General features: G+C 47.1%; 1 protein-coding gene across 1 annotated transcript in view; it reads right to left on the reverse strand.

Moving 5' to 3' along the window:
• The window catches only part of LOC310796856 (potassium/sodium hyperpolarization-activated cyclic nucleotide-gated channel 2), a gene marked incomplete at both ends in the record, with an annotated part of 36,514 nt that overhangs the window by 17,933 nt on the left and 2,437 nt on the right, over positions 1-16,144 (reverse strand). The window contains 2 exons of the mRNA XM_083659084.1: positions 7,288-7,449; positions 14,813-15,236. Of these exons, the coding sequence (XP_083515210.1) occupies positions 7,288-7,449; positions 14,813-15,236 (586 nt within the window). The remainder of the gene's footprint in view (positions 1-7,287; positions 7,450-14,812; positions 15,237-16,144) is intronic.

Consider the following 16,144-nt stretch of genomic DNA (forward strand, 5'->3'; position numbering starts at 1 on the left):
CACACCTAGCGGCTTATCTGAATTTACAGTGCAGTCTGCTCTCGCTCTCTCTCTCTCTCTGTCTCTGTGTCTCGCTCTCCCATCTCTCTCTCTCTCCCATCTCTCTCTCTCTGTCTCGCTCTCCCATCTCTCTCAGTCTCTCTCTCTCTCCCATCTCTCTCTCTGTCTCTCTCTCTCTCCCATCTCTCTGTCTCTCTCTCTCCCATCTCTCTCTCTCTCTCCCATCTCTTTCTCTGTCACTCTCCCATCTCTCTCACTAGTCGTGTTTCCATTACTCTCAGAAATGCGCAAAATCTATATATCGCAATAGAAAGTGGGTAATGGAAACACGTAAATTTCGAAAAACCTCCCAAATATCGCAAAAAGTTTTTGCGCTCTCATGAGGTGGTTTTTCAGACGTGTCGATATAGCAGTTTATCGCAAAAGTGTAATGGAAACACATTTTTCGCATTTGCATGTCATGTGACCCATCTTCCCCTTTGGAAACGGAGCGGAAAATGAGGGAGAAACGGTTCGATAAGCCGTGGCAAAACCTCCGCAGCAAGTGGAAAACTTTTAAGCAACGCTACCTAGCAGAAAGACGAGTGTTGTGCAAAAGCGGAGCTGGGGAAAATAGATCATGTTTAATGACAGAAATCGGTCCATGGTGCAGGCTGCCTGTCTGTGTGCGCGCAGTTGTAGGCTACCTTTTTTCCTCTGCCTCTCGCGCTCACTGCATTCACTGCAGCCAGCAATATGTTGACACTCATTTTCTTTTGAATTGATAATCAGGCTCGTTTATATGCGTTGTAACTTCATGTTGTGATTTGCATTGAGCATGCAGGGGACGGGATTTGGGGCAGATCCCCGTGCGTAATCACTGTGGCAGCTGCTGCAACGGGGAATTTCGTTCAGGTGTGTGCGCCGTCACTCAAACTTAACTTCAATGGAAACGCCTACAAGTCGCAATTGTACATTGTCGAAATTGTAGAAATATCGCAATTATTTTGCGAAAAACTGTAATGGAAACACAGCTTCTGTCTCTCTCTCTCCGATCTCTCTCTGTCTCTCTCTCCCATCTTTCTCTGTCTCTCTCTCTCTGTCTCTCTCTCTCCCATCTCTCTCTCTCTGTCTCGCTCTCCCATCTCTCTGTCTCTCTCTCCCATCTCTCTCTCTGTCTCGCTCTCCCATCTCTCTCTGTCTCTCTCTCTTTGTCTCACTCTCCCATCTCTCTCTCTCTGTCTCGCTCTCCCATCTCTCTCCCATCTCTCTCTGTCTCTCTCCCATCTCTCTCTCTCTCTCTCTCTGTCTCTCTCTCTCTGTCTCACCCTCCCATCTCTCTCTCTCTGTCTCTCTCTCTCTCTCTCTCTCTCTCTGTCTCGCTCTCCCATCTCTCTCTGTCTCTCTCTCTCTGGCTCACTCTCCTATCTCTCTCTCTCTGGCTCGCTCTCCCATCTCTCTCTCTGTCTCCATCTCCTTCTCTGTCTGCCTCAGTGCTCCTGCTCTCTTTATGTTCTGTATGTTATGAGCAGTGAAATATACGTGTTTAACTCTGGGAGTGGAGGACAAGGCCCATTCACTTTAAGTGCTGAAAGAGAAGTGGCATATTCTATGCATCAAGCGTGAATACCATCTGATGGCTGTCTGGACCGCTTTGAATCATAGGAATTGTGTCATCTGTGATTACTGACAAGTTGACAACAACACTTTATTTCCACATTCCTTCAAATTACCCAGTTGGAAGCGCACAGGCAACACTTTGTTGTTGACATGTTGTTACAACGTAGCGGAGCACAGTCTGACATGTTACAGTGTAGCGGGCACAGTCTGACATGTTGTTACAGCGTAGCGGAGCACAGTCTGACATGTTGTTACAACGTAGCGGAGCACAGTCTGACATGTTACAACGTAGCGGAGCACAGTCTGACATGTTGTTACAACGTAGCGGAGCACAGTCTGACATGTTGTTACAACGTAGCGGAGCACAGTCTGACATGTTGTTACAGCGTAGCGGAGCACAGTCTGACATGTTACAACGTAGGGGAGCACAGTCTGACGTGTTGTTACAACGTAGCGGATCACAGTCTGACATGTTGTTACAACGTAGGGGAGCACAGTCTGACATGTTGTTACAACGTAGGGGAGCACAGTCTGACGTGTTGTTACAGCGTAGCGGAGCACAGTCTGACATGTTGTTACAACGTAGCGGGGCACAGTCTGACATGTTGTTACAACGTAGCGGAGCACAGTCTGACATGTTACAACGTAGCGGGGCACAGTCTGACATGTTGTTACAACGTAGCGGGCACAGTCTGACATGTTGTTACAATGTAGCGGAGCACAGTCTGACATGTTGTTACAACGTAGCGGGCACAGTCTGACATGTTGTTACAACGTAGCGGGCACAGTCTGACATGTTGTTACAACGTAGCGGAGCACAGTCTGACATGTTACAACGTAGCGGGGCACAGTCTGACATGTTGTTACAACGTAGCGGGCACAGTCTGACATGTTGTTACAATGTAGCGGAGCACAGTCTGACATGTTGTTACAACGTAGCGGGCACAGTCTGACATGTTGTTACAACGTAGCGGGCACAGTCTGACATGTTACAACGTAGCGGGCACAGTCTGACATGTTACAACGTAGCGGGCACAGTCTGACATGTTGTTACAGCGTAGCGGGCACAGTCTGACATGTTACAGCGTAGCGGGCACCGTCTGACATGTTGTTACAACGTAGCGGGCACAGTCTGACATGTTACAACGTAGCGGGCACCGTCTGACATGTTGTTACAGCGTAGCGGAGCACAGTCTGACATGTTGTTACAGCGTAGCGGAGCACAGTCTGACATGTTGTTACAACGTAGCGGAGCACAGTCTGACATGTTGTTACAGCGTAGCGGAGCACAGTCTGACATGTTGTTACAGCGTAGCGGAGCACAGTCTGACATGTTGTTACAGCGTAGCGGAGCACAGTCTGACATGTTGTTACAGCGTAGCGGAGCACAGTCTGACATGTTGTTACAACGTAGTGGAGCACAGTCTGACATGTTGTTACAACGTAGCGGAGCACAGTCTGACATGTTACAGCGTAGCGGGCACCGTCTGACATGTTGTTACAACGTAGCGGGCACAGTCTGACATGTTACAACGTAGCGGGCACCGTCTGACATGTTGTTACAGCGTAGCGGAGCACAGTCTGACATGTTGTTACAGCGTAGCGGAGCACAGTCTGACATGTTGTTACAACGTAGCGGGCACAGTCTGACATGTTGTTACAGCGTAGCGGAGCACAGTCTGACATGTTGTTACAGCGTAGCGGAGCACAGTCTGACATGTTGTTACAGCGTAGCGGAGCACAGTCTGACATGTTGTTACAACGTAGCGGAGCACAGTCTGACATGTTGTTACAGCGTAGCGGAGCACAGTCTGACATGTTGTTACAGCGTAGCGGAGCACAGTCTGACATGTTGTTACAGCGTAGCGGAGCACAGTCTGACATGTTGTTACAGCGTAGCGGAGCACAGTCTGACATGTTGTTACAACGTAGTGGAGCACAGTCTGACATGTTGTTACAACGTAGTGGAGCACAGTCTGACATGTTGTTACAGCGTAGCGGAGCACAGTCTGACATGTTGTTACAACGTAGCGGAGCACAGTCTGAACAAAATACCTAACGTCCTCTGGGACTGAAATGATCCCATTTCTCTCTCCTCTCTTCTGAAACAAACACCAGCGTCTAGCCCATTTACAGAGTCTGACAGCAGCTTTCACTTTCAATCCTTAGACACTGTTATGGGCCTTAGTGAGTCGTTCAAATCGCATTTGCTCCGTCTAACAGTGCATCTGTAAACGCCGTTTGTCCAAACTAGGTTCAGTGAGTAAATAAAGTGATTTAAAGAGCGTACATAGCGATTATGGCTGGATTGTGTTCTCCAAGTGAACAAGCCTGTGTGTAGTGCAACACCACCCTCTTTGGCGATGGCAGCAGATAGGGCATCTCTGTGTGGACGCACTAGAGGGCCGGGTCCACAAACAAGTTGTAATTGCGACCCTGTGTGTGTCAGTTAGCGGCAGCACTGTCACTGTAATTACCCATTCTCCCTCTGTGCTCCAATCACGCACGGCCGCCAAGCGGCACCGTACCGCGGACACGCTGTGTGGCTGGCGGGGGGAACTGCACACAGTTGTGGGGCGCAGTAAACACAAGAACAGAACTACCCCCCCCGAGGCACTGTAACTTCTATCGAATCCAATAATGTCACCCAGGGTTGCAGAGTGTTCTCAACGCCCTCCATGGCTCCCCCGACTCCCCCCTGTGGGCCTGCGGACCACCAACGCGTACAGCGGCCTCTGTAAGGTGCTAGGCTTGATGGATGGGCCTGGCTGCAACACACTGGCTAATGTTACGAGTTGTCATCCACTCAATAGGGGGGGGGGGGGTCTCAGGTGGATGTAGCCAGCCTGTACCACGCCAGAATAGCCCGTTAGTTTGGGAGGGAGGGCTCTCTGGAGACTGACTGTCCTTGATTATACAGAGGGGGGAGAGGAATGGAGTCAGTGGCCTGCCAGACTAGCTCATTGCCTGTCAGCCCTGGACTTCACTATCCTGGAGTTCACACTCCTGCACTGTATACAGAACAAGGTTGCAGCCACTCTCTCTCTCTCTCCCTCTGTCTAGAAGTGTATCCACCTTATTTCTAGCGGCCATGATGCCTATGTGTTTTTCTTCCGGTGTGATCCTCCCAGCCTTGTTGCTGACAGCTTGACACCCGTCTGGGCGATCGGAGCAAATCACTAATCAGGTCCAGCTTGGCAGAAATCTCGTCGATAAATATCCCTTTAAGAGCGCAGTGCGCAGCCTACTGTTGCTAATGTTAGCGGCTAGCTAGCTATGTTACATGGCAGTAAAACGCCACTAAATGACCAAATTGATTTAACTTTTAACCATTTCGAGTAACACTGTTTCCATACGGACCCCCAGCGTTGGTTAGTTGTTTATAACGTCACTATATTTATAACTTTTATAACGTACTCCAGTTTCCGGTTTATAATTCGGGTCTGCAGCCAGAGTATAACAAAGGAAATGGCAAGCTGCAACAATAAGTCACGTTAAACCGGAACTTGTTCCCACAATTATTTGTACAGTGGGGCATTCAAAAATAAGGTGGATAGAGTGCCAAAGTCGTGCCCTCTTCCGGGTTCGGCATGGGACCTAACTAAAGGATCTCATTCCCCATTCATTTTTCCATAGATGTTTTTCCATTTTTGAGCAAGTAAAGACAAGTGATTCTACTCCAGCTATGCACCTGCCACAAGACTTCTCAGGTGTGCAAGAGACTTTGGTTGACCATAGACGTTTTGTAAAATCTTACTAGTATAATTGGCCGGCCGATTCCGGCGTGGCACGGCGGCGCACAATTGCTCGATTGACCGAGCTGCGTCTGCGAGCGCGCGAAGTGACCTCAAGGGGCAAACCACCGAGGCACGGTAGATATATATATATATAACCACTGAGGCATGGTAGATATATATATATATATATATATATATATATATATATATATATATATATATATATAGATATATATATATATATAGATATAGATATATATATATATATATATATATATACATATATATATATATACATATATATATATATATAGATATATATATATATAGATATACAGTATATAGATATATATAGATACATACAGTACAATACAATTATCTTGAGTGTTTATTATCGTGATAGATGATCATATCTTATATTGTCCCACCCCTAACCAGTACTATACTAGTCACAAAGAGGAATGCCTTCCCCTTTAACAACACGGGGAGAAAATACACGTATTCTCAACACAATGTTAACTTGTTTGAGCTGGAATTAATCTTACGGCAACAAATAAGACAGAAAGTACACACTGTCATCATGGCAGGCCCCTGGCGATGTCGGGGAGCAGAACCCAATCCATTTAAAACATGGTCGTTTGGACCGCTGCCTGCCTTGTAGCTGGGCCAGCTTATGTCTCCCCTCACCCAGCAAAAAAAAAAGGCTGGGCTGACAGATAGACCTATAAACAAGCAGCTTTTATCTCCCTGAGAGAGATGTGGCAACAAAGAGCACAGCTGCCCAGATACACCCCCCCCCCCTCATCCCTCTGTTTGGCTCTTTTATCTTCCCTGTCATCGCCCCACCGTGGCCAGGAAGAGGGATGTGGAGGTGTGGCTGCTGCTGCTGCTGCTTAAATCTCTCTTTTTCCGCTCCGTTTCTTTTTCATCGATATCCTCGGGTCTATTACGGAAGACGCATAATAGGAGCAATTGGATTGATTCACCAATTTAAAACTGTGACTTTTCATCCTAAATCCACGATAGTAGAATTGTGATAGACGTTACTTACAGTAGGGCCTTAAGTAACGTCTACTATCATTAGCCTAAGTCTTAGGGTAATGATGATGGTTCTCGGAATAGTGGTGTCCAGTTTTGAAAATGCACCTATTGATCCAATCTATATCGTGTGTATCTATTACCGCAAAGCTGACCCTGCATTTAGTATTTCCAGTACTCATATTTATTATGTCTGATCCTGATCCATAGAATTTAGTCTTGATTTTAAATCTCTCCCAAAGCGAGAAATAATAAAGCCTGCACTCTCATGAGGCCATTAGCCCAAACCCCCAAATGTGCTGTTGGACCGAGAGCCCCTTCAGACAGCTGATTAATGTGATAATAACATAAAAAGCCCATTGGCGAAGGCTCATTGGTCAGACAATATACACTCTCCCTGGGTTGATGCTAGCTAGAATGGATCGGCCAGATGGCCCTAAACCCAGCCTCTTAACCAATCATCACACCTCATCGTGTCCCTCCGGCAGACCCAATCTAGCTGGATGCGTACGGGCCTGATGACGTCAGCCTAGATCTGTATTCACAAAGGAGGGAATGCAGGACTGGTTTGACAGGAGAAGTTTCGATACTACTGGTGCTGGGTTACCGATTGAGTGATGTTATCAGGGAGGGCAATAAGTGGAATTAATTTTGTCACAACAAATGTGATTTGACGGGTATATGATATGAGCCCATTTTCTGATGTGTATCTTCACAATTAAATAAAGCTCATTTAGATGAATCACTGAATCAAGGCCTTTTCCTCTATTCATGACATAATTTACTGGAGCATTGGTTTCTCGTTTCTAATTTTACGGTTTTGGGAAAGAGTTTATCATGGGCACAAAATATTCATTGTTCAGTATTCTGATGATGGTCAGACACTTCAATCAAAATTTGCATAGACACCTACCACCATCTTGTTGAGGGACACCCAGCAGTCGGAGGGGAAGTCCTGCAGCATGGGAACCAGGAACTGGAGGCAGCCGTCCCAGTGACACAGCAGCAGCATCATGCCAATCAGGTTAAAGATTCGCATCACCGCACTGGCCAGGTCATAGGTCATATGGAAGATCTGGAACAAGATGGGGGGGAAACGCCCCAGGGAGGAGAGTTAAAGAGTGAGAGGGTTTATGCTGTCATGCTGTCATCGTTACATTTCAGTGAACATGGCTTTTATATGTGAAGAAGACTGTTTTCTTTTAGCTTCTGTTATTTCTACTCCGTCAACTGCTTAAGAAGGGTTTAGGAAATTCATTTCACAGTGCCAGAGACAGAGGGTGCGGAGTTGGCCGTCCGGTCAGCAACAGAGCCTAGACTGTTTTCCCCTCGGATCACACCGAGTTTGATTAACGAGGAGGGGATACAGGTTCCCATCAGTCCCCAATCCAACACAGCAGGAACAGGCGAGACAGTTGTTCCAGAGAGACACCACACATCAATCAGAGCGCTGACATGTACACACACACGCAGCCCAGCAACACACACACACACACACACACACACACACACACACACACACACACACACACACACACACACACACACACACACACACACACAGACACACACGCAGCCCAGCAACACACACAAAACACTCACGCAAGCTTGCAGGCACGCTAACAAGACAGACACGCCAACACGTCACACACGTCACGCACACACACACACGCACGCACACACACGTCACACACACACACACACACACGCACGCACACACACACACGCACGCACGCACACGCACGCACGCACACACACACACACACACACACACACGCGGGCACACACACACACACGCACGCACGCACGCACACACACACACACACACACGCACGCACGCACACACGTCACACACGCACACCACACACACACACACACACACACACACACACACACAGTCAGTCAGTCAGTCAGTCAGTCAGTCACACACACACACACACACACACACACAGTCACACACACACACACACACACACACACACGTCACACACACACACACGCACACACACACACACACACACACACACACACACACACACACAGTCAATCAGTTAGTCACACACACACACACACACACACACACACACACACGTCACGCACACTCACCCACTCACTCATTCACTCACAGTGATGGACAGGGGGGCATCATGATCCTTAACAACCGATAGTCTCTGTCATCTCAGACATCAATCATCTTCAGTCACATGACAGTCACTTCAGCCAACCATCTATCACTGGACTCACTTCAACAAACTCTTTGTTGCTTGACGGTTGTTTAACAGGCGACGTTACACCAGATGCGTTACGGCTGCGTTGCGGATCCGGCAAAACCGGCCGTATCGACTCTCTCTTGCCCATGTTAACTGATGGGCGATGCATGCGGTACGGTCGGAAACATTACGCACCTGTTCTATTTTTGTCGGATCCCGCATAGGTCTGACAGATGACATGAGTGTGGGTCTGTTCGCAGCCGTACCGGGGGCCGCACCGCATCGGTTCCGGAGGCGGTGTACGTTAGCCCTAAGAGTCTACTATGAAGGAATTAGGGGTGGGACAAAATATCGATACTCACGGTATCGCGATATTTCCACTTGCGATACGTTATCGATACACTGGCACCAAGTATCGATATGTTTATTTAAAAAAAATTTTTTTTTTTTTTTTTTTTTTTTTTTTTTTTTTTTTAATAAATAAACAGGCTAAAATATTATGCTGTGTGTGGTAGTTCAAACATAGTTTCGAGTTGACGTTTATTTATGTTTGTAGTTGAAACAAAAACATAAATACTGTAGGCTACATGAATGGAAATGTTTGATCATTAATATCTACTTTTAGAAATTATATAGGTAGGTAGGTTATATAGGTTTTCTTTTGTTTAATAATAATAATAAAAAGACTTAATGTGTAACTTTTCCTCTGTGGTATCGAAAATGGTATGAGTGAGTGAGTGAACTCAGAGAGTTCATGTCAATTCTGCTAATAAATACATAATACCTGCTTCTTGCCTTTTAGGGGTATTTTTTTCTCTTCAGTTACACAGGTATCGTGATGTATCGTCTTCCAATATATCGATTATCGCAGTATCGCTGTATCGTGATAATATCGTTATCGAGGGCCAAGTATCGTGACGATATCGTATCGTGAGCTACTCAGCGATTCCCACCCCTAGAAGGAATGTCTTCGATATGAAAAGTGGGTAATTTCTTACTCAGTGCAACTGAGGTAGAGGTGATACTCTGTGATAGATCTTGGTGAGGAATGGGATTGGACATGAATTGAACATCATGCATGCTGATCTGTCTAAATGCCACTTTAACCTTTATGGGATTTTCACAGTCGCTTTGTATCAATCAGCAAGTACAAAATACTCTCATTTGTCAAATCTGTTCCAGGATGGATAGGAGAAAGTCTAAAGGTGAAGCCTCATGATCACTATAGTACAATAGATCGAGGTGTTCAGCACCTTGGACAGCACCATGTAAGTTACTGAAACTTTACAACTTTACTTTTTTCTGAGGTCCTCCATGAGGGAAAGAAAAGTGATATAAGACAAATCTCCTGCATTTCTACACCGCCTATCCTCTTGGATTAAGTAAAGAAACAGCAACCCTGTATAATGTTAACTGTCAAGCCGGGGAAATGGCCCTCAAGCAACTGTGTTAGTTGGTAGGTGAGGTCAGTCTAGTCTCGCTAGCCAGCCTCTCTTCCTTTCTGTCAGAGAGTCTGGCGTCGCAGGTTTCCATTGTGGGATTGCGAAGAAAATGCTCTGTTTGGGTTAACCAATCAGCTTCGTCTTGGGCGGTGCTTAACGTTAGTGCCCTTGGAAAATAGTTTTGGGGTGGAACTTGTGTCGGCGGAACATTTAGACGGGAGGAGAGCGCACAGGCATAAAGACAGACTGTTAGACTGTTAGCAAATGTTCTAAACATATTCTCTGGATATCTTTACAACCATCCACCGAAAGTGCCGAGCAGGCCTTCTTTATTGCACAATCCATATCTTCTTCAAAACTTGCCATTTTCAGCATGTAGCAACGAGTTAGCCCATAGATTTCTGCCGTTAGCTTTCTACGCTAGCTAGTTAGCGTTGTTCGGCGGCCGGGAGCATTACAGCGACACATGCCATGGGAGCGGAAGCCGATCTGATTGACATATGGTCGGAGCCAATGACAGAGCGTGACAGAGCTTGCAAGCGGGGGAGCGGATATCCTGCTGCCACCGAAACAGCCGCTCGAATGGGAGAGCAGCTTTAGAGCAGGGGCGGGCTGATCCCCGTGCCTGTTTCCGCGACGCCAGACTCTCTGACAGAAAGGAAGAGAGGCTGGCTAGCGAGACTAGGTCAGGTCTAGGTGAGGTCAGGTCTAGGCGAGGTCAGGTCTAGGTGAGGTCAGGTCTAGGTGAGGTCAGGTCTAGGTGAGGTCTAGGTGAGGTCAGGTGACAGGTCTAGGTCAGGTCAGGTCTAGGTCAGGTCAGGTCTAGGTCATGGGCCACAGCCAAACTCAAGGCCCCTGGAAGCCACCACGTTCCGCACTCCATAACACAGACAGAGCAGAGCGCACATGGTGAATTTTATGAATGGAAGTGTGAATGGAGGAGATGCCTTCCACCTGCAAAACTTATTTTATTGTAGTTACACTGACACCATAATATTACTCATCATGATATGATGATGACGTGAATAATTAATTCAAAGTTTAGTCATGAGATGTTATTTGTTGTTAATAAATGAGCTAAGACAAAATCTACAAGGCTGATGTGCATCTTATCCTATGTATTCTGCACAGCAGTTGTGTGCTGATCAGTTCCTCAAATAAAACAACAGGTACAGAAAACAAAACAAACAAAACAAAACAAAACATTTTGGGGCAGTGTGCACCACCACAGAGACCCGGGTTCAATTCCCCTTAGCGGTACTTCCGGCTTGGTCAGATGTTCCTACAGAGTCAATTGGCCGTGTCTGCGGGTGGGAAGCCGGTGGGGTACGAGTCCTGGTCACTGCACTTTAGTGCCTCCTCTGGTCTGGTGTGTTCGGGGAAGAGGGGACCTGGGGGGAATGGCATGATCCTCCCATGTGCTACATACGTCCTGCCGGTGAAACTCCTCACTGTCAGGTGAAAAGAAGTGGCTGGCAACTGCACATGTATTGGAGGAAGCATGTGCTAGTCTACAACTCTCCCCAGATCGGCAGAGTGGTGGTGGAGCAACGACCGGGACAGCAGGGGGAATTGTACAATTGGGGAGAAAATGGGAGAACAATCCAGAAAAAAAGGTTTGTAACAGGCTCCGTTTTGTTGAGATTTCCCAGGAGATCATATTTCCGAGCCACGCAGCAGCCCCTGAATGCAGCAGCAGAAGCAGTCACCTCAGCTCTCCTCCATTACGCTTCGGGCTGTTTATCACCTATGACCTTAACGGTATTTGTCAAAGAAAAACACTGAAGTGAAAGTTCTGTCACAAAGCTATATTGTTATGTGTCCTTGTAAGTGGGTATGCGGAAATCCTGGAGCGTTATCACATAGACTACAACACCACTGGCTAGCTGCTGTTCGCTCTGCCCTGCACAGAGCGCTGTTCACTTCTTTATTCAAAGTTGATTCAATTGCACCAAATCCGACATTGGACTTCCTCGGGTCACCCGCCAAGTGCGAAGTCGATCAGACGAAGACTTCTCGAGATATGCGAAGGACACACACAGACAAACACACACACACACACACACACACACACACACACACACACACACACACACACACACACACACACACACACACACACACACACACACACACACAAATGCACCTCCCACTATACAGCAAAGAGAGGAGTCAATGTTTCTGATATAATCATTGCCATTCAGATCAGAATAATTAGTCTAGTCATTATGTTTGCAGATAATATTTCTATGACGTTAACTCTGTGTCATGTTAACTGGTGTATTCAGAGCAAATGGGGAGATATAGAGCATTATCATCATGCTATATATCTCCCCCTTTGCTCTGAATGAGTGGGAAAAGGAGAAAATACTGAATAATTACATTGCAACAGTATAATCCTAATGTTAATTTAAAATGAGATATTCCTCTAAATATGGCTAAAAAATGTCAAAAAAAATGTCCCTTCCTCCCAGTACCCCCTGCTTAAAGTGACTTCCAGTGGCCCTGACACACACACACACACACACACACACACACACACACACACACACACACACACACACACACACACACACACACACACACACACACACACACACACACACACACACACACATACATACATACAGTGATTCCTTGCTTTATATTAGTTAGACTAGTGTCTCTTCACCTCCCATCCTCCCCCTGCTTGCACCACTCCCCTCCCCCCTCCCCCAAAAAAATTTTCCGGTCTCCATGCCAAGTTTGAAGTTGATCGGTTCTCAATAATGTGAAAGCCGTGTTCTGATTGGTTGACCTGCACAGAATTTGGCACGGCACTCTTGTCGGGTTCCCAGCAGCGCACTCCCCTAAGTCGTTCGGACAAACGGCTCTCAAGATAAACCGCTTTTTGTTTTGCCCTAGGTGGCGCTATGACTATGCGTTTGTCCAAATTGCAGGAAATGCGGCACTGCACTCCATCAGGTCCACCTAACACTCCCCAAGTTTGAAGTCGATCCAGCGAACGGTTCTCCAGTTATGCGAAGGACGGACAGACACGCACGCACGCACGCGCGCACGCGCACACACGCACACACACACACACACACACACACACACACACACACACACACACACACACACTGCTGGCTTTATAGTGTAGATAAGATCATTTAGAGACCCTTGCTCGTCCAAATATAAACCGAAGACTGATTATGTAAGGAAGGCATCAGAGGATTTGGAACCGGGCATCAGGAGGTACATCTGCCTCTGTCAGTGTCTCTTTAACTCTGGGCCACTGCTCAGCCCTCATCCTCCATGCATGCCAAGTATCACTTCCCATCATGCATCACTCTGTGTGTGTGTGCGTGTGTGTGTGTGTGCGTATGTGTGTGTGTGTATATCACATCATGTCTCCAGAAATCCAATTATCCAAAGGTCAAGTGAGCAGCCGGGCCCCACTGCGCAGCTCACCACTGCAAAATGCCAACACCAGGCTGATGGTACCCGGCACAAGCGGAAAAGTCGAGTGATCGCATCACACCACTGGACCTCCCGTCCCCCAGGCCGCTCTCCTTGATGTGAGGAAAGGAGTCCAAGGAGAGACTGGAGGAGCAGGGGGGCCCGACGCAGTGCGTGCAACACAGAGAACACAGAGAGAGTGAATCGAAATGGGCCGGGGCGGGGAGTCAACGGACAGAGATCCGTCCGGGAGGAGCAGATTCTACCTAGCAACAGCAGCCCAAGGCCACATTGAAAGACTCCCGGTCGAACCCCCTGAGGGAACGCCTGCTCGCAGAGCCTCTCCAATGCTTTTAGATGAACAATTAGCCGGATTTATAACCGCAAAACGGGGCCCCTGGTGTCGCACATTATCACCATCCTCTACCGCACCTGCTCTTCCTCTGGTCCATTAATTGATTAACGGTGTTTGCCCTGTTAATAGGGCTGCTTATCAGACCGACCCATGCCGACCCTGTGGGACTACCGGGTCAGGCGAGGAGATGACAATTACGGTAATTAGAATGGGAAGTTTGCTAAAAGCTTACGCAGCCCGGGCCCCGGCGCCAATATTATACAGTTCTCACCAGCAGGAGGCAGGTGAGAACATCGACGTCCAGGCTCCGGGCCCAGGAGAGCAGAACGGCTCACACAGACACAGAGGCAGACTGTTGGTTTGATCACTGGCCAACATCGGCATATTGGAGTGACCTTGCATCAGACACCTCTGTGCCTGTGAGCCCTGCATGTGTGTGTGACTGGAATCAAAACAATTGCAAATACAAAGGTGTGATATTAGGCACAGCTATTAGCCACTTTATAGCCTTTGTCTGACACTGACCCCTCCCTTCTGCATAATAGATTAAGGGAAGTACTGGTAGTCGGGTCATAATTACTATTTCATTGATGTCATTGATTTGAATGGGTTCTCTGTTACTCAAGTGTAATCTACTGGAGCCTAATACTCCTTTTGTATACTATTTTTGGGGGTCTTTTGTATGTATTATAATCTTGTAATTGTAATATATATATATAGATAGTACCTGATGGTGTGATCATGCATGTGATGTGGATTCAATATGGACCTGAGTGTTTTTAAACACCTGCGATGCAATGGTGCAATCAATATAAGCGAACCTGAGGAAGCAACAGGCGAAACGCATTGTTCACTCCTTTTACAAGCCTATTTTGCTAATGCTATAAGAAAAAAACAAGATGTGATTTTCAGCAACGTGTGCAGACTATTTCTTTGGATAGTCACTACAATTTTGACGAAGGGACCGTTGTGTCAGCGTGCTCCTCTTACCTCTTCCCATTGGTGGATGTAGCGTATTAGTCTGGAGAGCCTCAGCAACCTCAGGAGGCTCAGGATTTTGGTGAAGCGGACGATCCTCAGGGCGCGGGCCGTCTTGTACACCTCCGAGTCGATCCCTTGCTCCACAATGAGGAAGATATAATCCACAGGGATGGAGGAGACAAAGTCTACTATGAACCAAGTCTTTAGGTACTTCATCTTGATGGTTTTAGGGTCCAAAATGATGTCCGTGTTGTCCTCGATGATGATTCCAGTGCGAAAGTTGAGGACCAGGTCCATGAGGAAGAAGGTGTCGGAGACCACGTTGAAGATGATCCAGGGCGTGGTGGTCTCGTCCTTGAAGAAGGTGATGCCCACAGGGATGATGATCAGGTTGCCCACCATAAACAGCAGCATTGTGAAATCCCAGTAGAACCTGATAGGCATGTGTGTGTGCGCCGGTGCATGTGCACGTGGCAGTGTGTGTGTGTGTGTGTGTGTGTGTGTGTGTGTAGTACAGGAGTGTGTGTGTGTGTGTGTGTGTGTGTGTGTGTGTGTGTGTGCGTGTGCATGTGCGTGTACGTGTGCGTGTGCGTGTGTGTGTGTGTGTAGTACAGGAGGGGGGAAATGGGGAAGGGAAGGAGACAAAAATAGAGTCCGATAAGAGAAGGGAGTTGCTGTGGAAAACCGATAGGCACAAGAGACTTCCTAACTGTAACTCCAGGCAGGAAAGTGTCTGCCGGATCTTGCCTGGACAAGCATAGTACAGTATAATGAGCAAGAGCAATTCTGCTGAACTCATGTCTTCAAGATTAAATAAATGATATGCAGATAAAGGCATTATTATGAGAGGAGAGTCATTTCATTGGTTATAAACCATTTCCCTAATTAGAATGAATGAGTGAATGAATACAATGAAGGAACAACGGGAAAAAAACATGATATGGCTAATATAATGGGTTGTATCTTTTTCTAAGGTTGGACTTGTGTGATTTCTATCACTGAACCAAATGTGCTCTCCAAGCAAGGTTTTGATCATTGTTTTGATGCTTATAAAAACAAAATACGTGGGAGTTGCATCCGAGTTTCTAACCTAAAGACTATAGGAGCTCAAACCGGCCAAAACAACCTGTGTAGTGTAGTACACATCCCCGCTTTGTGAGGCTAGGCCAGCCCATAATAATTGTGAGTAGTGACGGCAGCCGGCAGGGGCGGAGCGGAGCGGAGCGGGACAGCCACATCAAAGGAGTGAGGTGTGTGTGAGGCCGTCAGAGGAATCTCTGCAGGACAGGTGCAGCGCTGAGTCATTACTTTACACTGCGACTTATGCAACGCAACAAGCTC

The sequence above is a fragment of the Poromitra crassiceps genome (genome assembly GCF_964638095.1).
Source record: "Poromitra crassiceps genome assembly, chromosome: 23".
Taxonomy (NCBI): Eukaryota; Metazoa; Chordata; class Actinopteri; order Beryciformes; family Melamphaidae; genus Poromitra; species Poromitra crassiceps.